This window comes from Prionailurus viverrinus, chromosome D1 (assembly GCF_022837055.1).
Source record: "Prionailurus viverrinus isolate Anna chromosome D1, UM_Priviv_1.0, whole genome shotgun sequence".
NCBI classification, from domain to species: Eukaryota; Metazoa; Chordata; class Mammalia; order Carnivora; family Felidae; genus Prionailurus; species Prionailurus viverrinus.
The window spans coordinates 82,258,573-82,285,814 of NC_062570.1; the positions used below are offsets into that span (position 1 = coordinate 82,258,573).

Below are 27,242 nucleotides of genomic sequence, written 5' to 3' on the forward strand. Positions count from 1 at the left end.
GAGAGAGAGAGGGAGACACAGAATCGGAAACAGGCTCCAGGCTCCGAGCCATCAGCCCAGAGCCCGACGCGGGGCTCGAACTCACGGACCGCGAGATCGTGACCTGGCTGAAGTCGGACGCTTAACCGACTGCGCCACCCAGGTGCCCCAAAGTCAAACAATTTTAAAAACCTCAACAGAAATTTCAAATGTTATAATGTCGTCTGTAATGCCTAAAATATCAAGTATCCGGACATCAAGAAAAATGGATTCAGGTTAAAAACACTAACCTCCTGGTGATCAGATATGTTGATTGAAGTTTCCAATTAATAAAAAATGGATTTCAATAGTAAATAAGTTTGGTATCAAAATCTTTTTACAGTGGATCACTGGAGAAGTAAAAAAGGACATCACACGTCCTTAGGATCAGGTCCAAATTCTGCAACATACACAGAACCTTTTTTACTCTGACCCCTACTTCTCTCCCAGATACTTCTTGCTGCATGTTAATGAGTATGGTCAGCTCGTGACCATCCAGAAAACTCCTGCTTATTTTTTACCAGCTCAAATGTCACCTTCTCTTTGTAGCCTTTCTTAATCCCTTCATAGGCTGAACTACCTCTCATTTATGCTCCCAGATGAACTTTGAACTTGATTTTTTTTTTTAATGTTTATTTTTGAGAGACAGCGTGTGAGAGGGGGAGGGGCAGAGAGAGAGGGACACACAGAATCTGAAGCAGGCTCCAGGCTCTGAGCTGTCCGCACAGAGCCCGAGGCGGGGCTCAAACCCACAAGAACGGTGAGATTATGACCTGAGCTAAAGTTGGATGCTTAACCGACTGAGCCACCCAGATGCCCCTGTACTTCATTTTTAAGCAGTGTATTATAGCATTTAGTCTGTTACAGGTTTTCCTGGTTAGGCCGAAAATGTTGACTGAATTAAAGAAATATGTCATTTAAATTCCTAAATCAGTATGCAAAACATCTGTTACAGAATAAATGTTCAATTACAATAGTTCCCCCTTATCTGTGGGGATAGGTTCCAAGACCCCTCCCTAGTGGGTGCCTGAAACCACAGATAGTACCAAACCCTAGATATACTGGTTTTCCCTATACACACATACCTATGATGAAGTTTAACTCGTAAATTAGGCACAGTGAGAGATTAACAATACAGAACAAATTATAACAATATACTGTAATAAGTTATGTGAATGTGGCTTCTCTTTCAAAATACCTTATTGTACTGTAGTTACCCTCTTTTGGGACAGTGGTTGACCACAGGTAACTAAAGCCATGGAAAGCGAAACCAGAGACAAGGAGAGACTGCTGTAATACTGGTCAAACTAATTAATGACTGATTGAGCAAAGTATTATTAGAATTATGGTTATAGCTAGAAGTTGCCTAAACACCTGAATCTACTGTGTGAAATTGAAGGTTTCTTAAATATAACATACATCTAAAACTCGCAGGAATTCAGGCCTATGGATACTTAGCGATAAGCGACACACAAGTTTATCACTACACTGGCAAATTGCACGTTCTCTCTACAGAGGTGAATTTGTTCAAGTGGAATGATTGTCTGAAAATACCACTATGTCTAAGAGGTTCTGAGAAGGATGGTCAGGCTTATAAATCTGACCATTATTCTGTCCCAACAAACCCTACTGGCACCTCCCAAACTGTTTCCTGCTTAGAAGTGAATTTTCCTAGCTTTCTGATGACGTGAATGCCCTTCAAAGATTCTACTGTCGCTCCTTTGCGTTGGTCAACACCACTGCCCGTTAGTCACTAGAAACTTGGCAAATTACTAACCTAGCAGAAACATGGAATATGTATATTCTAAATAGGAATCACTTTTAAATCAATTTACTGAACTTTATATTGCCACAACAAATCTTCATTTCTTGATGGTCCCTAAAAAAAGATACAGACTTTTAAAATTTAGTACTGCTAACCTTAATTTCAAAATTAACTACCTAATTATAATGAATGTATAAGTATTTGTACGAAGTATAGCAAAATACTATTAGTGTCTCAAGATTGCTACATGTTAACCTAAGATCCACAGCCTATAACAATGCTTTTAAGTTTCCCTTTCAAAAACTCAACCCTCATTTCTTTGTTATAAAAAACATGCCTCTAGTTATTTAAAAATATATACATAAGGAAAAATACACCAAAAGCTATCAAGGAAGACTGTGTTTGATTACTCTAGAAGTCTAACCCATTTAGATTCTTCTAAGAGTTATTTTGAGCATGCAGTTTACAAAAGCTTATTTGAACAATTTAAGCTTAATCTTACTATGATAAACATAAACACAAATAAACACAGAGTATGAAAGAACACCATACAAATTGTTGGTTTTACTGGTATTACAATGTCGTTTTAATACAAGCTAAATAGAAACACAATTGTTAGATATCCAGTCACCTATCCTGTGAAACAATATGCCAAGATCTACCTTGAAGCACTTACAAAAATGAAAATGTATAAAACGTCTTCCTTAATTAACTCTAAGGACAACATATACAAATGCAAAAACATGAACTTGTTAATAATCACATCAAATGTTGAGCTGCTGCCTGAGCAGTAAAAAAACTATTCTAATTTTAAAATTAAATAGCTCCAGGTAAAAGCATGCAATTTCCCATATCTGCTATCTTTGTATTCTGCACAGAGTTCCAAGGCAAAGATTGTTTCTGGCTTTCTGAACCACCAGAGACGATGACCTGTGTGGCTGACTTATTACAGGCCTTTTAGTCTTCTTTCCTGATAGGTCCTTAGCTTCTTTGGAAGGAGGCATATGAATGGGTCTCCATGGAATTGGGTTATAAAAGGCTGGTTCTGGATAAGAATTTCCACTGTAAAAATCTAAAATTATTAAAAAGTCAGAACAAAACAAGAAAAAACTTCTTAAGATCAAAGAAACTACTTATTTTTAAATTCTTAGAAAAATGTTACAGTATCAAAAGGGCAAAAATATCACTGAGAAGCCAACTTAATCCATTTAAAACTTGAACTCTAAAATATTTTCAAACAAGTAACATTTTTCAAATACAGTAAGTACTGCAGTAAAAATTAAAATATAAATGATAATTCTAGAAGTCCAAAGAGTGTTCTTAAAATCTATATAAATAAAACCTCATATAAAAATTTTACTAGGAAATCCCTTTTTGAACCCTTAAATTGAACAAAATCTTCATTTTCTTACCTCAGTCTGGGAAACCACTGATTCTGTACTAGTTTTCCCTAGTCAGATACTAAACTTTAGAGAGAGAGAAAAAAAAAGTATATTGCAATAGTGCATATTTAGCTAAAGTGAACAAAACTCTTATTCATAATGACTGAAATTCTACATTACTATCACTCAAATTGATCAGATTTCATAAGATCACTAAAATTTTGCTTATTAAAAGCAGTAGAGCATTTGCAGACAAAAGTTTATTTGAACAAAACTCATTTAAATTGCAAAAAATTTAATAAAATAATCCATTATTTTAGCAAATAACTTCCAGTAAATATGTATATTCCCACCTAAAGTTTTCACTTTCCCATCCAATCCTTCGGTCAAAACCACCGCTTATTACTATTTTTTTTCAGACAGGAAAAGAAAAAAGAGCAGACCATGCCCGGTGCCTACTAGCTGTAATGGATGACTTCTATGACATGTGGGAGAGGCCTGAACCCTGACAGCAGGAATGTGTCGTTCAGACACTGGCAACCCACTTTGACTGCAGAGATATGTCAACACACACTTCACCGAAATGGTCAAAACAAAGTCTGGAATATGTTCTATTGTGTGAACAGAACAGAATGGGAGTATTTTTTAATAATAAATCACTTAAACAAGTGAAGGCAGCTGTCAGCAAGGCCTGAGCTTCCAACATGAGGCACAAAGAAAAACATGCAGCGCCGTTTCCAACAAGGGCAGGCCCAAAGGCCCACCGGTTTTGTGTCGGGGTCATACGCCGCGCAGTCCTCCGCCCTGCAAAACAAATGTGCCCGAGACGCTGCAAGTTCTGCCTCAGGGAGGGTTACAGGAAGGGGAGGAAAAAAAGGCCCCTTAAATGCATCCTCCTTAAGGCTTCAAAAGCCAAAAACATAAGAAAGTTTCAATGTGTTTCTTAATGTTACAAATCATTACTTTTGCAACTACTGCCTTTAAAATATACCTGATTTATAGAGAATGACAATAAATTTATTGTATCTCTATAGGAACACAGTGTGTTATAATCTTCCAGAAAATAGTAATTTGAAAGAAAAATGACTTTTACACATTTCTATTTCTGTCAAAAGGAAACATAATGTATAATATTTGCTCCTGCAAGCCATATTTATGCAAGCCACATAACATTAAAACCAACCTGTAAGTTTTCCGTTGGCATAACCATAGCCCTTTGCAGCTGGACGAGGTTTATTTTTTGCATTTTCCAACCATTCCTTAAACTTTTTCTCTGCTATTTCCTTTTTTTCCTGTAATTCAGCTTGCCGTTGTTTTTCTTTTTCCTTAAAATGACAAGACCAAAGAATCTGTAGTGATATTCTATAACTAAAAATTCTATTCAAATTGCACTGACTCTTTTCCCCAGTAGCTCCCCACCCCAATGGCTTACTGATCATAAATACTAAGTCATATTTATATAATTTGAGAGCAAAATTTAACATGGTCAGGGATACGATCTAAAGATGGCTGCCTCTAAACAACAGTAAGACGTCAAACCCAAGAAGAAAAAAGCAATTTTCTGGGTTGTTGGTTTTTTTTTTTTTAACGTTTATTTACTTTTGAGAGAGAGAGAGACAGAGAGGGAGAGAGAGAGGGAGGCAGGGAGGGGCAGAGAGACAGGGAATCCCAAGCAGGCTCTGTGCTGTCAGCACAGGGCTGGACACAGGGCTCAAACTCAGGAACTGTGAAACCATGACCTGAGCCGAAACCAAGAGTCGGATGCTTAACAACTGAGCCACTCAGGCGCGCCAACAATTTGTTGTTTTAAAATAGAACAGTAATTAATAAAATGTAATAAGGCTTTTATAAAAACACATTAAAAATATTTAAAACATAAACAATGATAAAGTTTGAACCAGACTGAAAATATACCAACGGGCTTATTAATATTTGTCAACCTAACAAAACCACAATTCATATTCATTTCTGAAACTTACACATAATATAAATAAGTAGGGATAGCTTCATACATTTATTTTATGCTAAGATGGTACCAATTTTCCATAAGAAACTTAAAAAAAATTTTTTTTACTAAATTAAAAAAATTTTTTTTATTTATTTTTGAGACAGAGAGAGAAACAGCGTGAGCAGGGGAGGGGCAGAGAGAGAGGGGGACACAGAATCTGAAGCAGGCTCCAGGCTCTGAGCTGTCAACACAGAGCCTGGCGCGGGGCTCAAATCCACCGCGAGACGGCAAGATCATAACCTGAGTGGAAGTCGGACACTTAACTGACTGAGCCACCCGAGAGCATCCCCTCCGTGAGAAACTTTTTATACAATATAGTTGGCATGTATGAACACCAAAGCCATACATCTCAACTGGTCACTTTAATAAAAATACCTTTTCTTTCTTCTTCTTCTCACATTCTTCAGCATTTTTTTTCTTCAACCATTCCTGATATTTTTCTTTTGCCTTTTCTTGCAAATGTTCTTTCTCCATCTCCTTTGCTGCTTTTTCCTCCATTTCTTTATTAATTTTTTGTTCCCTTTCTTTTTTTTTCTTAAATAAAAATGAAGGAGTTTTAATTGGAATATTTATAATTATGCTCATACAAGCAATGAGTGTTATATGAAGTAATCTTTTTTTTTAATTTTTTTTTTTCAACGTTTATTTATTTTTGGGACAGAGAGAGACAGAGCATGAACGGGGGAGGGGCAGAGAGAGAGGGAGACACAGAATCGGAAACAGGCTCCAGGCTCTGAGCCATCAGCCCAGAGCCTGACGCGGGGCTCGAACTCACGGACCGCGAGATCGTGACCTGGCTGAAGTCGGATGCTTAACCGACTGCGCCACCCAGGCGCCCCTGAAGTAATCTTTTAAACTTCAGTTATTTCTTAAAATAGGTGGAAACATAGCGACCGACACAATGTGGCTTATGAAAATATGTAACATACCTGCTCAATTTTAGTCTACCAACTGGGCTGTAAGTTTCATGATAACAGTAACAAAGACCTTGCTCATGAAAGTAAACTCAGAGCCTGTGACAGTGCTAAGTAAACAGTAGGTATTCAATACAGATATATTGATAGTGAACTGAAATTACAACCTGTTAGACTATCCTGAATTTTGTATGTTTTAATAAATGTTGACCTTCACTCTAAAATAGGAGCGATATACCTACATTTGTTGGACAGTTTGCCAATATGTACACTTAGATAAAATCTTCTCCATCAGTGAGTTACAGAGAACAAAAAAATAACATTTTGGACCATTAGATACTGCTATAAGGGTACATACAGACAAATCTCTAGCTATACAATTCTTGTAAGTCTTACACAGATCAGACGTTGGCCAACAATGGTCCCCAAGCCAAATATGGTCCACTAGCCACCTATATTTGTAAATAAAGTCTTATTGAAATGGAGCCATACCAATTTATTTATATATTTGTTGCCTATGGCTACTTTTGTACCACAACAGCAAAGTTGAATGGCTACAACAGAGTGTATGGCCTGCAAAGCCTAAACTATTTATCTGGCTCTTTACAGAAAAAAACTGGACTATAACTCAGTGTTTTTTTCTTTTTCATTCAGAATACAATTTACCAAACATTCACATTCTAAATAAGCCAATGACATGGCTAGCTCTCTTTATCAAAAGTGTAGAAAACAACATGCAAGGCATAAGTATATGCAATACAGATGCCATATGCATCACCCTTCACGGAGCAAAGAAATATGGGCCAAGAGGGGCGCCTGGGTGGCTCAGTCAGTTAAGCGTCCGACTTCAGCCAGGTCACGATCTCGCGGTCCGTGAGTTCGAGCCCCGCGTCGGGCTCTGGGCTGATGGCTCAGAGACTGGAGACTGTTTCTGATTCTGTGTCTCCCTCTCTCTCTGCCCCTCCCCCGTTCATGCTCTGTCTCTCTCTGTCCCAAAAATAAATAAACGTTGAAAAAAAAATTTAAAAAAAAAAAAAAAAAAAAGAAATATGGGCCAAGAAAAAAATTCTTCCACTGAAAGCATCTTGTAGAATACTTTAATATAAGCAATTCAATTAACACCCAAGTAACAAACATCAGTTACATACAATATATGTCCAGTCCTATGCAGGAAAAGCAGGTCTTAAAAATCAAAGCCTGAGTCATTCCCCAAGTTGCTAAGTGAACTTCTGTCTTGCTGGCCAGATGATAGCTCCAAAAAGGAATCCTTTCCTGCTAAGAATCCGATTTCCACAGAAACAATACTGGATTTTAACTACTCTACTGTCAGAAAAGCTACGAGATTGAAAAGGATCTTGTAGCATATCTGGCTCACTGACGCATGAGACTTTTCCACAACTCATCAACGAGGAGTCACCCAGTCCCTACATTGTCTTCAATTATAACAGCTAACATTTACTGAGTGCTGACTCTCCTGTTACTTTTCTATATACTTTCTACGTTTGTACTATGTCAATTCTTATGACCACAATATGAGGTGAGCACTATTATGATCTTACCTTACAAATGGGAAATGAAGGCACAAAGAGGTTAAGCCATGTGCCTAAGGTCACACAGATAAGTGGCAGATCACAGATCATACAGACACAGAGATGAATGAATGTTAAAAACAATTTTATGTCAATTAATTCCACTTAAATGAAATGTCAAATTCCTTAAAATATTCCATTTTCCAAAACTGATTCAAAAAGAAAAGAAAGGATCTGAATAACCTTCTATCTGTAAAAACAATTTGGAATTTAAAACTTTCCCACGAAGAAAACTCCAGCCTTGAATAGCTTCACTGCCAGATTCCATCACACATTTAGGAAGAAATAATACCAATCACCACGTGAATTATTTTGGAAAACAGAAAAAAAAAAGTGTAAATATTCAAAATCATTTTAAGAGCCCAGTAGTACTCTGATATCAAAACCAGACATGGAAGTCATTAACATACTATCAGGAATAAGCAAAATAACTGTTCTCATCACCAAAACCATGAAATTCTTAGGGATACATTTAACAAAACATGTGCAATACCACTGTACCTTGAAAACTAAAAAAAAAAAAAATCACTGACAGAAATTAAAGATGACGCAAATATAAAGAAAAATCATGTTTACAGATTTAAAATTAGATATTACTAAGATGTCAATTTCCTCCAAAATGATCTATATTTTTAATGTAATCCCAACTGTGGCAGGCCTTATTAAAGCAAACATGATCAGAGAAATTCTAAATTGTATATGGAAAGATGCAGAGTAACTAAAACAATTTTGTAGAAGAAAAAATGGAGGATTTACACTCTCTGATTAAAAGAATTATAAACTCAAGAATTATAGAGCTTCAGTAATAGGCTTGGGTGGTAATGGCACAGGATTAGATCAATGGGAGAGAATAGAGTCCAGAAATAGACCTATGCTTAGATGGTTAATTGATCTTAAACAAAAGTGCCAAGGTAATTAAATAGGGAAAAGATTATCTTTTCAACGAATAGTGTTAGAACAATTTAGCATCCATATGCAAAAAAAAAAAAAAAAAAAAAATCCCTGATGCTTAATTCTTACCACACATTAAAAGTAACTTAAAATATAGATAAAAGCTAAAGTTATACAACTTCCCGAAGAAAACAATGGAGGACATTCTTACCCCCTTGGTGTTAGGCAAATGTTTCTTAAACTGGTAAGAACAGATACTACACTTGATCTTAGCCAAAAGGCCGAGAAGCGATTGGCAAATGTTTCTTAAACAGGACACAAAAACGACAAGCTATAAAAAAAATAAAATATCGGGGCGCCTGGGTGGCGCAGTCGGTTAAAGCGTCCGACTTCAGCCAGGTCACGATCTCACGGTCCGTGAGTTCGAGCCCCGCGTCAGGCTCTGGGCTGGTGGCTCAGAGCCTGGAGCCTGTTTCTGATTCTGTGTCTCCCTCTCTCTCTGCCCCTCCTCCGTTCATGCTCTGTCTCTCTCTGTCCCCCCAAAAATAAATAAACGTTGAAAAAAAAATTAAAAAAAAAAAATAAAATAAAATATCAACTTTATGAAAATTTAAAACTTCCCTTTAAAAAATACCACTGAGGGGCGCCTGGGTGGCGCAGTCGGTTAAGCATCCGACTTCAGCCAGGTCACGATCTCGCGGTCCGGGAGTTCAAGCCCCGCGTCAGGCTCTGGGCTGATGGCTCGGAGCCTGGAGCCTGTTTCCGATTCTGTGTCTCCCTCTCTCTCTGCCCCTCCCCCGTTCATGCTCTGTCTCTCTCTGTCCCAAAAATAAATAAACGTTGAAAAAAAAAAATTAAAAAAAAAAATAAAAAATACCACTGAGGAAAATTAAATGGGAAGAAATATTTGCTATATCTGTATATCTATATATAAATATATATGAATGAATTAAAGGAATATATAAATAATTCTTACAATTTATGAATAAGACATACAATCCTTCCACAAAATGGGCAAAAATTTAAGCACAACACAAGACAAAACAGGACACGAGATGTAGAAATGGTTGGTAGTGTTATAGACTGAATTGTGTCCCCCAAAATTCTATGTTGAAGCCTTAACCCTCAAAGTGACTGTATTTGGAGATAGGACCTTTAAAGAGGTAATGAAGGTGATTAAAGTCATAAGGATAGGGTCCTAATCCAGTAGGGATGATGTCCTTATAAGAGGAGAAAGAGACATCAGGGATATTCATGCAGAGAAAAGGGCATGTAATGGTGTGGAGACAAGGCATCCATCTTGCAAACCAGGAGAAACCAAACCTTACTGATAACCTTCATTTTAGACCAGCCTCCAGAACGATAAGAAAATAAATTTCTGTCATTTGAGCTACCCAGCCTGTGGTATTTTGTTATGGCGGCCCTAGGAGACTAATACAATAAGCTTATGAAAAGATGATAAATTTCAGATCTCAGGGAGATGAAAACAATGACACCCCACTACACATGCACCAGAATGACTTAAAATTAAAAAGACTGACAATATAAACCTTGGTAAGGATGTGGCACAGCTAGAACTTTTATACAATAGTCATAAAAAATGTAAAATGATACAAGCATATTAAAAAACAGTTTGGCAATTTCTTTTAAACACATACTTACCATACAACCTGGCAATTCAGTTCCTGAGCAGTTACCCAAGAAATGAAAACAAATGTCCACAGAAAGACTTGTACAGGGGCGCCTTGGGTGGCTCAATCAGTTAAGTGTCCAACTCTTGGTTTTGGCTCAGATACTGATCTCATGGTTTGTGAGTTCAAGCCCCATATTGCACTCTGTGCTGATAGCATGGAGTCTGCTTGGGATTCTCTCTCTCTGCCCCTTCCCCACTTGGGCTCTCTCTCTCTCAAAATAAATAAACTTAAAAAAAAATTGTACATAAGTGATCAGAGAATTTTATTCATAATACCCCAAAATCGGAAATAACCCAATTTCCCATCAACTAGCAAATGGATGGACAATTTGTGAAATTACATAGAATATAATACTTATTGTTGAAAAAAAAGAAGGCAAAATCAATACCAGGAAATTTTAAAAACAAAAGAGGCCCAATGCAAAAGAATATATATTCTATTATTCGATTTATATGAAATTCTAGAAAAGGTAAATCTAATCCAAAGGCACAGCAGGGAGACTAATGGTTTCCTTGGAGCTGAGGCCCACTGTGGGTGGAGATCAGAGGCTGACTACAAAAGGGCGCAAGGGAACTTTTGGGAGTGATGGAAATGTTCTATGTGCCGACTATGGCACTGTTTATCCAGGTATACAAGTTTGTCAAGTCTCATCAAAATTAAGAAAGGTGTATCTTATTGTATGTAAATTATAGTTCAATGTTTCTTTTAAAACATCAAAAAGACTTTCTGTAGAATTTATGCCAGAGAAGAAAGAATGGAATGCCTTTAGTTGTTAGCAAAAGAACAGAGCAGGCACTCAGAGAGATGGACTAAGAGAGAGCAGCCCGTTACTAAGTGGCTTCAGGTTTTCTGGCACTCCAGTTCTATACCACACAGAGCACAATAATAAATCTTCCCTTTTTCAGGACGGGGCCCTGAGAGAACCTTTGTTTTTTGTAACTAAAGGAAACTAACAAAATAACTGGTTACTTAAAGTTTCTGAAGTTCTATTTTGGTTCCTCTAGTAGTATCTGCCACAGTGTAAAAGTATTCAGTGCATGAATAACAGTGTTATCAATGATCTGCTTTATTGATCCGAATTAATTTTTTACATTGAAATATCAGTTCCATGTCTTAAGAGTTAAAAGTAATTTTATTTTTAATCTTTTTAAAACAATGAAGGTAAATAAAGCCCTTTTACAAAATATGTGATAACATGCTGTAAAAAAAATAAATCTAAAAATATGAATTAGTATGGCCACACAAATTTAAGAGTACCAGATAAGATAAGCCATTTATTTGAAAAGGACTTAACAATTTACAGTCATATTAGAAGAAACCAACTTTGCTAATGGATACATAAATTCTTTTTGTCTGATTACTTGATAGAACACAGTGAAAATGACTTAGAGAAAATTACACCACAGATATAGCTAAAATGTGAATGAAGCTAGAGGCAGTGGGGGACCACACACCATGAAATGTAAACAGAGGAGAAAAAAGCTAGATGCCAGACGGGAAGAGAAGAACCAGGAGAGCAGTCTTTACAAATAGAGGTAAATCTAACTAAGACTGAACTAGGAAATCTGACAGGTCTGAAAGAAAAAAAAAAATTAGAGTAATCAACTATTCCTTCATTTGTACAAGAATTCTGCAGAATAAATAAATTTAATTTCTCAGGGCTCATTTCTGAACTATTCTCATACTTATGGACTCTTGCTTTCAATAATTGGTGATTTATGTCAGGACAAGCCATTTCCCTCCAAAAGAAAAAAAAATTTTTTTTCTCAAATAACTGGATTAGATCTACTGACACTAATTAAAATAGAGAATATATCATCTCTCAGCGGTATCTTACATTCTCAGAAAAACAACAACTATGTTTGATTGGCATGGTAAAATGAGCTTAATGGAGCTAAAAGATAAGAGAAGCTTTTAGAGGAGAGAGAATACTATTCTGTACATGTAAAACGGTTTTGTTTTATAGCCAAAAACTTCACAAAATTATCACCCAGAGCTTGCAAATAGTCACACAGACTTAAAGAATTCTTTCTTGTTATATTATGGAATGAAGCAACTTAAAAATAATAACAACTTACTTCTGAAGATCAAATATGTTTATGGTTACAACACACACACGTCCAGCCAATTTCCTTCTTATAATATCTGGATGAAGAAAGCTATGTCATCTTCAACTTACTGAGATTATTGGTTAGGTACTCTTATTAATTCCATTGAGCATTAGATTCAATAATAGTTAAGGACAACTAGAATGAAAAATTTAAAACTCTGTCCAGTAACTTAAATATTTGACTAAATTCATAAAATTGGATCAAATAAGAAAAGCAGTACCGTTCTAAATATGTAAAAATCACAATAGGAAACAAACAAAAGATAAGTATTTTCAAAATGTCTAATTTATGAGCCAATATAAGAATGTATCAAAACTGAAAGATAGCAGATGAACATAGGGGAAGGGGGAAAAAAAAAGAGAGAGAGAGGGAAGCAAACCATAAGACTTTTTTTTTTTTTAATTTTTTTTTTTAATGTTTATTTATTTTTGAGGCAGAGAGAGACAGAGCGTGAACAGGGGAGGGTCAGAGAGAGAGGGAGACACAGAATCTGAAACAGGCTCCGGGCTCCGAGCTGTCAGCACAGAGCCTGACGCGGGGCTCGAACTCACGGACCGCGAGATCATGACCTGGTCTGAAGTTGGACGCTCAACCGACTGAGCCACCCAGGCGCCCCATAAGACTCTTAACTATAGAGAACAAACAGGGTTGATGAAGGGGAGGAGGGGGGGATGGGCTAGATGGGTGATGGGTACTAAGGAGGGCATTTGTTGTGATGAGCACTGGGTGTTGTATGTAAGTGATGAGTCACTAAATTCCACTCCTGAAACCAATATTACCCTATATATTAACTAACTAGAATTTAAATAAAAATTTGAAACAAAAAATAATAAAATAAAACTGAAAGATAAAGATTTACTCATACATTCCAGTAAAAAATGCTTTCTATATTACAAAGAATGATGCTAGATCTTATACTGGATTAAAAAGTTATAATGGAAAAAGATAATTCCCATCCTTAAGAGTCTTAAAATTATAAGGAAGTGAAGATATATGCATAATACAAAATAGCAACAAAATATATAGATAATGCAAGGCAGTGTATGACAAAAGTGATATAAATTGAACAAGGATTCAGAGAGGGAAAGAGTTTCTATTTCAAGCATGTAATCAGTGAGTGATTCATGCAGGAAATACTTCAAGTTGGATAATAAAGGGAAAGGTAGGGTGGAGGATATGACGAAATTCCATGTTGATGAAGTATAATATAAAAAAATAAGGAAGTAAGAAACAGAATGGAAGTGTTCTCAAAACTTCTCATGACTACATATCCCTGGGGAGTGGGGAGCACAGTCCATTGAGATTTCCTTGAAATCTATTGTGTATCTTAAACACAATATAAAAGTTATATTCCACCCCATTAAATATCTATGCTTGCTTTAATATGAAAATAACACTCTTCCTCTCAAAAATTTCCAGTAAAACTAATACTCTAAGAAGATGGGCCACGATAATCTTATGTGTGCTCCTAGAAGAATGCTAGTAAGAAACAACAGCACAGAAGGAAGGGAACCACAGGAGGAAGATACTGCTCAGAGAGCAGAGAGTAGAAGATCTTTCACCAGCCAGGCTAGAATTGTGAAAACATTATTCAGAGGTCGGTAGGGAATCATAAAAAATATATTTTGAATTGGGGAATGACGTTTGCCTTTTTAGCAAGATCAGTCTGGCAAAGACACAGAGGTTGTATTCATTCACTCAACAAACATTTTCGGGTATCTATTATGTGCCAGGCACTGATCTAGCTGCTAGAGAACTGAAGAAAAGAGGCAAAAATCTCTGGTCTGATGGAGTTCACATCCAGTGTGGGGAAATAAACAGTAAATAAGTTGAAAGATACAACAGGACCAGATAGGAAGAGATCACAAACAGGAGAGTAGGGACTATACAGGAAAGGTGGGGGGGGGGGGGGGGTCACACACAAATGAATATAATTCTGATTATGCTGACGTGGCTGAGCTGACAGCAGTACTCATAACAGAAATCAAAGGAGAATGGGCACAAATGGGTTGTTTTAGATTTGCAGGCTTAGAGCTGCCTGCCAACCGAACAGATGGAAACCCAAGACTCCAGCATGTCAGGCCTAGAGATACAGACTTCATGACTACCTGAAGCAAGACACAAGGAAGCCACAGGAGGGAAAAAGGGAGAGAAGCAGAGAACAAAGGGTAGAAGACAGAGACTTAGCAAATGTCCATGAAGATAGAGGAAAAAAAATCAGGTCAGAGAAGAAAGAAACTGAGAGAAAATAACAAAAACCTAGGTTATGAGGAGTAATGAAAAGAAAAAGACTTTGCAAAAAGAGCGGTCAGTATGTGGGTGTGCATTTTCTTTTTCTCCCTACCTGTTCATTCTTCTTCTGAACCCACTCCTTGTGCTTTTCTTCAGCAATTGCCTTTCTTTTTTCACGTTCTTCCATTTCTTTTCTTTTTTCTAGCTGTTGATTTAATTCCTACAGATTTTTATTCAAACAAAGGCAACATTTAATAAAAGTACTTGAATCGCATATTAAAAGCAAGTCTGACATTAACCAAATTAAACAAGAACATAATTTCCTTTATAGAAAGTATACCATTAGTGACAATAACTTACTTCAGTAACTAGTCTATGATAAAAAGAAAGCATTGGTAAAAACTATAAGTCATTTTTTAGAAATGCAAATAATTGCTTGGCAGCAAAACACTAGGTTCTTAGACTAAACTTCAGCTAAATTACCCTCATTGAAATCAACTTTCCCACACATAAATTTTGGCATCACTGTATGCTATTGGCAGAAGCTCAAGAGAATTGCAACTTTTTTAGCTATAAAAAGCTTCTAGATTCTTAATGCAGATAAAGGACAGGAGTTAAATAATCCCTAAATTAAAATTTTAATTCAGAGTTAACCAAAAGAAGAAATGTAGAGAAGTGATTCAATTTTCTTGAAGAAAAAAAAGAATCCAGATTTTTCTTCACTGATTTTATAGCTGCTGGAGTGTAAAACAAAACCACATTCATATCCCAGATTATTTAACTGCCTTGCTGTCACTCGAATCTACACGTTTGGGCATTTCCTCAGGAGAAAGAATGTAGAAGGTATGGCCAAATAAAACTTCGAGCTGAATGCCACCACTCTGTCACTCATCAGTTAAATTACTGCATTAGTTGAGAATGCTGTTCAAACTAGACTCCTAGGACTCAACTGCCATAATTACTGGTTATTTTTCTTCTCCCTCCTTAGATACTAATAATCAGATACTTTTATATCTCTTTCATTGGACCTCAGTCCTCCTCCCCAGCCCTCCCTTTCCCAAAGACCTACCTACCTGAGCGTGGGTGCTAGTGGGAAGGCCAATTTTTCAACTGTCAGACAATTCCAGTGTGATACATGAAATGAAGATAAAACTTGACACCAAGAACATACCTTTTGGACTTTAGAACAACTGGTCGCAGGATACCTGTCTTCCATGACCTCTCATCCTAAAATTCTGCTGCATAGAAAATAGCTGCCCTCACTCGTTCAGAAAGTCTTCCAACTTTTCAACACTATACACCCCTCATCACCCCAAAAGTAAAATATCCATCTTGGTTTTAAAGGGATTCTTCATTACCTCTACAGATGCTATGCCTTGATTATTCACCTAATAGTTTTTTTACGCAGTGCCTACTATAAAGACAGCAAGAACCGAGATACAGATGAAATTCCAGACGTCTCCAATCTTATGTGAATCTACATACAAAAGCATTAAAGCACCATATTGTGAGGGGCTGTGTTTAACAGTTCAGGAAGTGGAAAGGAAGGGAGGGGAAGTGGAGAGAACCAGTGTGAACCACGGTAGTTGGAAATGAGTACCATAAGAGGGTCAGTGAGGAGATGGCTTGACAAGGGCGGGGCAGACTAGAAAATCAGAGTGTCGTACTAACTAGATAGCAAAAGGTCTTTCGAAACAGGCACAGTAAATTGAACACTACGAAGCAGGAATACATGGGAAAGGGAATGATTCTGAACCCTTCAAGTTTGCAGACTGCATTTGAAGAGAGGACAACTACTTTGAGGGAGCTGACTGGGAGGCTGCCACAGTGTAGGAGTAGTGAGGGGAAGAAGGTCTGAGAAGAAGTGTGTGTGTGTGACTGCTAGATACAGATCTGACAACCACATATCCAAAATTTTCCAAAATACTCTTATTTTATTTTTAAGGAAAGTAGTCATTTAAACATACAACTAATAATATGATTGATTATATTTATGTACCCTTTTAAGATTCTTCACGTAACTATACTAAAAACTCAGAGAAAAAAGCAGACTTATTCTTCACAAATTTTAGTTGATGTAAGAATTAAAGATGAAGGGTCAAAAGTACCTATAACTGACAAAATGCTGTAACTGACTCAAACAGTGCTCTACTGTCAGGATGTCTGTTCAAGTCATTGGCTACCCCAGAATACACATCCCTTTCTGAGACACAATCCCCTCTCCCCAACAAACACACAGGCGGCCCCTCTCAGAATTCTCAGCCTGACAGCCTCCACCTGTTTACCACCAGGCCATGCCTTTTCCAGGCACAGCCAGCGTCCTCTCCAACACAGACCCTAGGATGTCTTTTGGGAGACCACTGAGTTTCAACAGAATTATAGTTATTTTCCCACAGAGTGAACACTGGATTATGGAAAACCAAAATCCAAAAAGGATCCTAAATGTATATTTTTATTTCAATAGCTTTTGCTGACTTTCGAAGAACTTTTGATCACTGAAGGTAGGAATCAGGAAAAGTTACAGTTTTGAGTTTCATCAACTCTAAATATATCCTGCCCTATTTCTTTATTAAGGGCTAATGAATGAAATGGCCATAGGCAAGATGGGGAAAAAAAACAAAAAAGCACCTGGATTATTCACAACCCTAGATCATTTTTATAATTTAGAACAGATTATATTAAAATGTTAAAGCAAATGTTAAAAATTAGAATTAACTAAAGGTTATAAAGAATTTAGGACAGTCTAAGTTTTTTAAATAATAAAAATTTAAATATAAAATGTATATGATCTATAATACCAATATGCTAGTTTTTCATAATACTAATGTTCAACATTTACTATATTTATCACTCAACATTAGTTACAAATATAACCAATTTTATAAGCACCATGTGTTGACGGATTAAAGCAATTTCTTTTTAATTTTTAAAAAATTTTAGGGGTGCCTGGGTGGCTCAGTTGGTTGAGCATCTGACTCTTCATTTCCACTCAGGTCATGATCTCGCAGTTCACGGTTTGAGCCCCACATCAGGCTCTGCACTGACAGCATGGAGACCGCTTGACATTCTCTGTCTCCCTCTCTCTCTGCCCCTCACCTGCGTGTGTACTCGCTTTTTCTCTCAAAAATAAACATTAAAAAAAATAATAATAAATTTTTAATTTTTTTAAAATAGTTTTTTAATTCAGTCTTAGAGACATGTCTGAAACAAATGCCTGTCTAAAAATCTGTTGCTAAAATAAAATTTAGGAGAAGAGATGATTTTTTAATGACCCAATTATCCTTTAAATTTTCCTTTAAGTTTTCAAGGAAAAAAACAAGACCGGTAGGGTAAGTTCAAAATTAAATACTAAGTCTGACCCATTCATTTCTGCAATACACCTTGATATTATGGAAAAAACACTTAAGAAATTGGAAGTTGAAAGAACGAGGACCCAGTCTCAGCTTTGCCAGGAACTGAAACATTGGCAAAGTTACTTTCTGGTCCTCAACAAGAATCTGAAATGAATTGTTCCTTATGACTAATAATCTGTGCTTTTAATGGTACGACTTGTAAACAAATTAGAGAATGCAATAAAGTAGGACAGAAAAATAAGAAAAGCATCACTTAGAAAATAAAACAAGGAATAGGGAGCCTGGATGGCTCGGTCGGCGGAGCATGTGACCCTTGATCTCAGGGATGTGAGTTTGAGCCTCATGTTGGATGTAGAGATTCCTTAAAAAATAGAATCTTTGAAAAAAAGAAAAACAAAACAAAGCAAGGAAAAGGCATGAAAATAAATGTGAATATCACAAGAACGTAAAATAAACTTATAAAGTGAGTAGTGGGCCTATATGTTTTTATACCGTTGGCATGAGTGATACACTAAGATTCATGCTAAAAGATTTTAATTGGTTTAGAGTTAATGATGTAGCCATAAGAAACTTCAAAGTACTAAATACATGAAGAGATTTTAATCTTTCAACTAAGCATACCCTGCTACCTGCTTAATCATTGTGGTAGGGACTTTATACTCATTATTTTCATCTGTTCTCAAAACAAATCTTCAGGATTTATTATTATCATCTGTTTTAACACATAATATCAACTAACTTTCATTGAATGCTTCCTATATACTAGGGTATCTCCTTATGTTCACTTGGGTCCTCATAACAACACTATGAGGTCAATATTATTCTCCCCCTTTTATTGATAAAGAAATTGAGGCAGAGCGAGGTTAAGGATATACCCAAGACCCAACTTTTTAATCCAGAAAGTACAGCTCAAGAATTTATGCTTTTAACCACACTATTATTGCCCCTCTAACATCTGGTTTACAGATAAAGAAACTGGGACTCAGAGAAATTGGGTAACTCTGCCTAGGTCACAGAATGGCAAAACTAAAATTTTAGGCTTGTTCTATGTGACTCCAAAGTTCAGGCTCCCTTTTGAATTTTTTGTAATTTAATTGACTTCTTTTACTGTATGCTGACTCTGAAATAACTTGAAGGGATTCCTCCTTTCCTTAATGTAATAAGTGAATCTCTAGGTTGGAGATAAAGCTAAATACCATAAACTGAACTCCACTTTACCAATGGCTCATTAGATCAGTGTTTTCCAAACTGAGTCTAAAACCAATCTGTTGGTTTTAAAAACAAAAAATAAAGGGGTGCCTGAGTGGCTCAGTCAGTTAAGCATCTGACTCTTAGTTTTGGCTCAGGTCATGATCTCACAGTTTGTGAGGTCAGGCTCTGCGCTGACAGTACGGAGCCTGCTTGGTACTCTCTCTCTCTCTGCACCTTCCCTACTCACGCTCTAAATAAATAAAGAAAGAAGGAAGGAAGGAAGGAAGGAAGGAAGGAAGGACAAAATACCAGATTTTGCACAAAATCAAGACATCGTTTCAGATACGTATATGTATGCATTTGTGTATGACATGAAGCAAAGTATATTTCTCACCAGGAACAAATATTTTGAAAGCTACTGCACTAAATAATGGAATTAGAAATGTTAAAATTTGAGGCTAAAACTCTGGGGTCTCAATAAATCACATTAATTCTGAAAATAAATGAAAAAGCTTTAGAAAGGCCACAAATAGCAATGTTATCAGTAACAATACCAATACAACAATACCAGTCACCATATTCTGTCTCATTTAAACCTCACAAAAATCCTGTGACATAGGTATTATTTTTATTCCTATCATACAGATAGGAAATTGAAGCGAAAAAGTTTAAACAAGCCCACCTGGCATCAAATATTAAGATCTTTCTCAAGTCCCGTGCCCTTCTAAGAGGAAACAAGTACTACTGTGCACTTCTCCAGGAATAAATTTGTGTTTTACAAACATCATGCAACAGGGACACAGCAGAATACACTGGTTTCTACAATCATTGAATCATGCCATGACCCCTGAATATGTGACTGCCTACACAGTTCAAAATCCATCACAGAAATAACTAGTGACAAAACTGATATGGAAAATTTATTACAAGATCATGGACAGCAATGCTTTAGATCCAGGGATTTTTATGGCAACATAGTTACTAATAGATTACATTTAAATATATGACAATAGTGAACCAGTTAATTATATTCTAGTATATATCTAATACACTTAAAATACATTTTAATAATCTTAGCCAACCATTTAGAAATGATGTCATAAACACATTCAATTATACAGAAATATATTAACAATATGACAGGTGGAAAAAAGGTTACAAAAGAGTTTGATGCTGTTTCATTAGAAATAAGACATACCCCTTACCACTCAGATCTACTTGGTTTCTAGGTTCAGATAGGGAGAATCCAGATAGTGAATAACTACAGGATGCCAAATCCTCCAAATCCTCCAAATCCTCCAAATTCGTTGCTAGGTTCTCAGCAGCAAATACGAAGAGTTCAAAGGATTCATGTGAAAATGTATCTCACGCTATTTTAGGAGTTTGGAGAGTGAGAGTTCAGAGAGAATCACAAACACAAAAATGCCCACAAGTGAGGCAGCGAGGCACAGAGAAACTGAAAAACCCTGAAAGCCCAGCAGATTCCTGTCTCCCCACACACACTTACCCTAGGCCAAATGCTCTGAGTGATGGGGGGGGGGGGGTAGGTTTCTGTCTCTATTTCAATTTTGGTTTCTCTTTTTTCTTAAAAATTTTACCAAATAAATGCAGTTGCATTTACTTTAGTTAAATGTATATATGGTGAAGCTCCATTTTATATGTCTTAATATACACACTTGTAGTTTGTTTTTTTTTAATTTACACTGCAGAAAATCTGGAAGGCTATATGCAATAATATTAACATTGGTTATGTTTAGGTGGTAAAATTAGAGATTTTCATGTTCTTCATTATACTTAGCTGTATTTTCCAAATGTTCTTATGATGAATGTATTATTTCTATAAGTAGAGAGATTAAAGCAGAAATAGCAAACTGATACAAAGAAACGGAAAAATTTTGTTTTGAGGGATAATATTAACATTTTACTTGTGACAGCAGCTCTAATTTGTGAACTCATAGATTCAGTAAAAAGGATACTGTCTAATTTACCTCCAGAGCCTTCTGTTGCAGACGGTCACGCTCTTCTTTTTCTTTGCCAACAAACCACACTTCCCATGGTGTCAGGCGGCTTTCGGGTAGGCACACCTGTTTCTGTTCTTGGTTATCTTCTGATCCAACCACACTGCTACAAGAGAGAGGACACTATAGCATCTGTATTCAAACCTCTTTGGCTTAACAGTCAAAATCACTGAAACTACACAGCAAAAGCAGGATAATAAATGTATTTATAATACTGTGATTTTTATAAATACATACATATGAATTTAATTATATATAAACATACACTTGAAAAATCATGAGCAGGAAGTCCAATATTGGAATTAGTTACCTATCAAACTGCTTTTGAATTCATCACCTAAAATCACATTATTTAAAAACCCATTGGGATAACTATACCAATCCATTTGGCTCAATGACAACATTTTTTTTTTTTTTTTTTCTTAAAAATCTCTCTTGGGACACCTGGGTGGCTCGGTCGGTTAAACGTCCGACTTTGCCTCAGGTCACGATCTCGTGGTTCATGGGTTTGAGGCCTGCATCAGGCTCTGCACTAACAGCTCAGAGCCTGGAGCCTGCTTCGGATTCTGTGTCTCCCTCTCTCTCTTCCCCTCCCCTATTCATGCTATGTCCCTCCCTCTCTCAAAAATAAATAAACATAAAAAAAAAAAACTCTCATCTGGACAACTAATTACAACAAATGATCCTAATCAGATCCTGGAGCAGACTTTCCCCTTTTCCTCCCTTAAATAGTCCCGGGGGGGGGGGGGGGGGGAGACTATGTGTGTATACACACACACACTCAGAATGATAAAGCAAATGTGTTAACAATTAAGGATTTTGGGGGCGCCTGGGTGGCTCAATCAGTTAAGCGTCTGACTTCAGCTCAGGTCATGGTCACATGGTTCGTGGGTTCCAGCCCCGTGTCAGACTCTGTGCTGACAGCTCAGAGTCTGGAGCCTGCTTCAGATTCTGTGTCTCCCTCTCTCTCTATCCCTCCCTCATGCTTTGTCTCTCTCTCAAAATAAACAAAAAAGGTTTCTTGTTTGTTTTTTTTTTTAATTAAGGATTTTGGGTGAAGGGTAAACAGAATTTTGTTTTTTTTTAAGATTTTAAAGTAATCTCTACACCCAAAGTAGGACTCAAACTTGCAACCCAAGATCAAGTCCCGTGTTCTACCAAGTGAGCCAGCCAGTTGCCCCAGAAATTTTCAACTTTTCTGTTAAAGTTACCAAAAAATATATATGGTTGTTATATTCTTTAATGTTCTGGTTGACTCCCTTCTGCCATTCTTCACACAGGGTGTTTATGACTCCCCAGTTTAGTGACCTCCATCTCCACTATGCACCTCTGTCAGTCTGTCTCTTTTTAGGTACATGGAAAAATAAGTACTCATTCATGCTCAAGAGAAGAGGGGAGGGGAGGAGAAATACTGGGCCTCAGCCAGATACACAAGCCTCATAAAACTTAGCAAAAGCAGAACCATTAGGACCCAAGGAGAGAAAGGTTGTTCAGGACCCAAGGCAGCTCTAAAGACTAGGTGTTTATAGACTCAGTGCCTCTGTCTCTTTAACATTCCTGCTTCAGGCAACCAACTGCCTTGCCCACCGCTCTACACAACTTCTTCTACCTCACAGCTTCGGCTTACTCATTTTTTTTCCTGCTATTCATTCATCCATGTCCTCATGCAATTTGTATTCTGGCAGGAAAGAGACACTGTTGATGTGTTCTTTATTTCTCATATGAACGTTTCCTTCTCCGTCTTGAAGAAACACCTCATCGGCTCCCACAGTTTCAACTACCACCAGGTGCGGATGGTGCCCACATCAGTCATCCCAGGCCAGATCTTTCTCCTGAGCTACAGACGTATTTCCAACCATCTGACAGACAGCTCCACCTAAATATCAATCAGCGGCAAACACGTCTAATCCTCTTCTACCCTCTCCACCGAGAAAAATTTTACTTCTCTTAAAATCCTACCTCAGTGAAGAGGACAAAGAGCCACCCAGCCAGCCACGCCAGAAACCCAGACCTGTGTTCCTCCTCCTGTCCCCTGTCCACATTAGTGCCCCCACCACCCACACCTACGCCATTACCTAGTCATGTCTCTTCTGCTTCTTTCAATTTTCTCAAGCCGTTTTCCTCTTTCCCAACCTTACCACCACAGGGTGGACACAGCCGGCCTTTCTGCCTCCGTTTCAAACCATTTTCCACAACTCTGGACAGATTCAGCCTTCAAATGCGATCATGTCACTCCCTACCTCAAGGGTCTTCTGTGGCTCCTGCCCACAGGATGAAATCCAAACTCTACAGCCTGACACCCAGGGATTGGCTCCCACCTGTCTTCCCAGCCTCTTTGCCAATGGCTGCTCTGGACCGTACCGGTCTTGTCGCACTGAAGCAGACTGATGAATGCGCCATGCCCCTGTGCTCCGCAGTTTCGTCTAAAACTGAAATGCCTCCACCTCCCCAGGGCGAGCCATGCAAGAGCTTGGTTTGGAAATACAACGTCCGGGATGAATCTCTACCTGCTTCCTCCTAGCTAAGTACATTTCTGAACCTACTGAATCCTCTGTTCTCATCCAGCACATGGACATGAGAGCAGAGGCTCCCTCACAGGTGCTACAGCATGAGACAATCTATGCTACGGCACTTAACACAGATTCTGGGCACTCAGTGAGCATTTGGTGCGTGTCATTTTGTAGGAGGAGGAGTTCGGCTAATCCTACTCTCCCTTCAAGATTCAACTCAGGGGGGCCCCTGGGTGACTCAGTCGGTTGAGCGTCTGGACTCTTGATTTTGGCTTAGGTCATGATCTCTGGGTTCGTGGGATGGATTGCTGTGTCTGCTCCCACACTGGCAGTACAGAGTCTGCTTGGGAGTCTCTCTCCCTCTCTCTCTTTCTGCCCCTCCCCCTCTTGCCCTCTCTCTCTCAAAATAAATGAATAAACATTAAAAAAAAAAACATTCAATTCAGGCATTAATCTTTATTCCCTCACAGTAAAACTGCAAAATATCTGGACTAAGTGCCTTGGGCTGTCTGTCACTTGTCCATCTCTGCCATAGGCTATGAATTCCCTACAAACAGAAAGCATGTTTTAACTCATTTTTTATTTCGAGAGTCTAGCTTAGAGCCTAAAATATAGTAAGGTCCTATGAAATATTTGTTGAAAGGGTGAGATCAGTGTTTTTCTTAAAAAAAAAAAAAAAAGACACTTTAAATATTAAATGTCTTGCCTTAACATTTTTAACAAATGATATCATAGACACTACAAAATGTACAGCATATACACTACAGCTCTACCCATAATTAAAAGAGGCTTAATAAGCAGCTTTTTACAACTAAGACATTTATTAAGGCATGGTTTTCCTAATGCACAGAGTGATATAAAAACCAGGATAAAGGTGAATAAATAGAAGGCCCAAGGCATATGATGAAAGACTCCGGGAAAATACTTCTCAGTATCTTTTCTGAAGTCAACTGTGAGTTTCATCTCAGTCCCGTCCAACACGCTCGAAGCCATCCTCTAAGCACGGCTCTATGAACACCTAAAATACCCAGAGCTCATCTCACCATGCGCACCTGATGCCTCAGTCTATCCCTGTGGCAGATGAACAATGGGCACAAGGCATACAATCCCACACAGCTCTGGGTGTACTCCCTGGTCCATGGAGAGAATGCCCACTGCTGGAACCGGGGCTGGGATGATGGCTCGGGCTGCCTGCTCTCCTCATCACCTCACCCCCAAACTGTCCAGGGCACCAACTGAAGGTTGGAGGTAGGGAGGACGAATGAGGAAATTTTGTAAACACTCACTTTCCTGAAAGGAAATGCTAGGTTTTCTGAAGCATTTGAAGACAGCCACTGTATCTACGTGTTCTCTAGGAGTGGGAATTAGGCATTCATTCAGCACATTTATTGAACACCTAATAGGCATCTGCCACTTGCTACCCACAAGGCCTGGCAAGTTGTGTATTCCTTCCAGGCCACATCCTACCTATTCCCTTTGGTTCATAGGGAATGAGCTGTGATATGGCAGCGATAAGGAGGGAAGCCTTAGTCCTGGGATGCTACCAGCTTGTTTGGGCTTTGGCTAAAGTGAGACATAAAACATGTCTGGCTCCTCTCCTGAGCTCCACTTGATTAGGGCTCTGGCTCCTGGAAGCTAACGCAAGGTCCAGTAGCTGCTCTGTGGTTTTGATAACCATCGCTCCTCCCTAGGTTGCTAAACTGTGTCGACACTGCTCAGCCTTGTTGGTTAGACTCAGAAGGTAGTTTCCAAAGCCTTAAAATTATTTCAAAAATCCTTGGGACCAACTCAATCCTGAAGAATGCCTATGATGACCCACATGAGAATGGACTCCCGAAACTCTATCATCAAGAACCACTATCAGGTTGATCAGAGGCCTGTTTCTTGTTGCTACAACCAGTCTGGACAAGTGGCTTGCTTGGTTACTCTTACTGACCTCCATTCCCCCAATGTACTTACTTTTACTTTCTCACTGCTGTGACTGTGTATAGCAGTCATCTCATATGGTTCCATATTCCATCCACGCATTCTGGGTATGACGGCCTTACCCTCAAGCGGGCTACCTTGCTGCTTACACATGAAGCATACGTTCTCTGGCCTGTATTTCTGAGATCTCCTGTATTGTGCCTTACACAGCTTGATAATCAGAAACTTGTGAGTGTTTTCTAAAGATGATGCACGAGCCTACTCCAGAAGGAACCTGCATTACTCAGCCTGTCTCAGAAAGTTATTCCTGCAGGGAGAGGCCCTTTTGTTCTTGTTTCTATACAGCTCATAATAATAGGCATGTCGCATAGGGAAGACAGAACCTGATCGGTATACCTCAGTGCTAGGCCTGGCTCTGCTAATAGCTAGGTGGGTGCCTCTGAATCCACTTTGTACTTGTATCCTGAGCCACAGTTTTGTTATCTGTAAAATGAGTACAATAAATTCATGTAGGCTTTAATTTCGTGAGAGTAGAGGCCATGTCTATCTTGTTTATGGTCCCCCGTATCTAGATTAGTATGTGGCACAAACTAGATGTTTGCTGAGTAATTGTAGAAATTAAAAAAAAAAAAAAAGGTGATTTTAATAATCTCTTTGGTTCTAGCACTGACTCAGTGATTTCTATTCTGTTCGGTGAGTGGTCAGACCAGACCCAGCCTTGTCTGTGGACGGAGATGGACACTGCTAATCTACGTTTCAGCTCCTCACTTATGGCCCCCAAAGCAATACTGCTTTACTACAACCTCCTTCACTGGCAATCAGATCTTTTTCAAAATAACCCCAGGTACTACCAAGGCGCAGGAAACAATTTTGGTGTTAAGGGTTTGAACAAGAGTTCTGGTGTCCACAATCTGACTTGTGAATATTCAGGAAACTCCTGAAATGGTGGAAAATTTTGTGTTTTTGAGACTACGTACGTTTTTCTGCACAGGGACTGTAGCGATCATATTCTCAGTTAGAGAGATTTAGAATCCTAGAAAATCTGCAGGCATGTGTGAGAACTGGCCCACAACTCTACGTGCAAACAGCAGCGGCACCTCAGAATGCAGGGGCCTGCACGGCCCCGGCCCCGAGGCGGGCGCCAGGAGGGTGTCTGGCCGCCAGAAGAAGGCGCTTGCAAGGGTCTAAGGGATCTTGAGAGGGGCAGTACCGGCCCGTAGCCCAGGGTTTACCTGACGCACCCCTGTAACTCCACTCCTCTCAGGTTCGCCACCTTAGCTTCTAAATCCTGAGCATCTTCCTCCACGTCCTCCTCATCCTCCCCGTCGCCATCGTCGTAGTCAAACGGGAAGCTCTGGTGGCCAAGGGGAGACAACAGTGACATGGTGGAATTGCTGCAGCTCAGCGGCGGCGACGGCGAGCAGACCGTCACCGTCTCCGGCCCCTGCCCCGGGGCGCCCGCCATGAGGTCGGAGAAGGGCCCGGAGGAAGGCCGAGACCTGGACCTGCAGCCGGCCGAGGAAGCCAGCGAAGCAGCCCCCCACAGCCCGGCCGCCCACATCGGGCCCGCCAAGTTCAAACCGGCAGAGTGGCGGCGGGGACGTGCTCTCCCAGCAGGCCCCGCGCGCGCCAGGCCGGCC

The 27,242-nt window shown here is 38.7% G+C and overlaps 1 protein-coding gene and 1 pseudogene across 4 annotated transcripts; both read right to left on the reverse strand.

Moving 5' to 3' along the window:
• Positions 1-783: 783 nt before the first annotated feature.
• On the reverse strand, positions 784-27,242 carry CCDC34 (coiled-coil domain containing 34). Of its 4 annotated transcripts, XM_047823756.1 has the most exons (6): positions 26,835-27,230; positions 21,137-21,272; positions 14,717-14,824; positions 5,549-5,707; positions 4,349-4,490; positions 784-2,855 (listed from the first exon to the last, which is right to left on the reverse strand). In XM_047823756.1, the coding sequence occupies exons 1-6, from the start codon at positions 27,161-27,163 to the stop codon at positions 2,641-2,643; spliced, it is 1,089 nt and encodes a 362-aa protein (XP_047679712.1). In that variant the 5' UTR covers positions 27,164-27,230; the 3' UTR covers positions 784-2,640. The 4 variants fall into 4 exon arrangements, with proteins under 4 accessions (XP_047679712.1, XP_047679715.1, XP_047679713.1 ...); XM_047823759.1 differs by lacking the exons at positions 784-2,855; positions 5,549-5,707 and adding an exon at positions 3,260-3,969 and having other exon boundaries at positions 14,717-14,809; positions 26,835-27,242; XM_047823757.1 differs by lacking the exons at positions 784-2,855; positions 5,549-5,707 and adding an exon at positions 3,260-3,969 and having other exon boundaries at positions 26,835-27,239.
• Positions 8,704-8,860, reverse strand: LOC125147322 (uncharacterized; annotated as a pseudogene).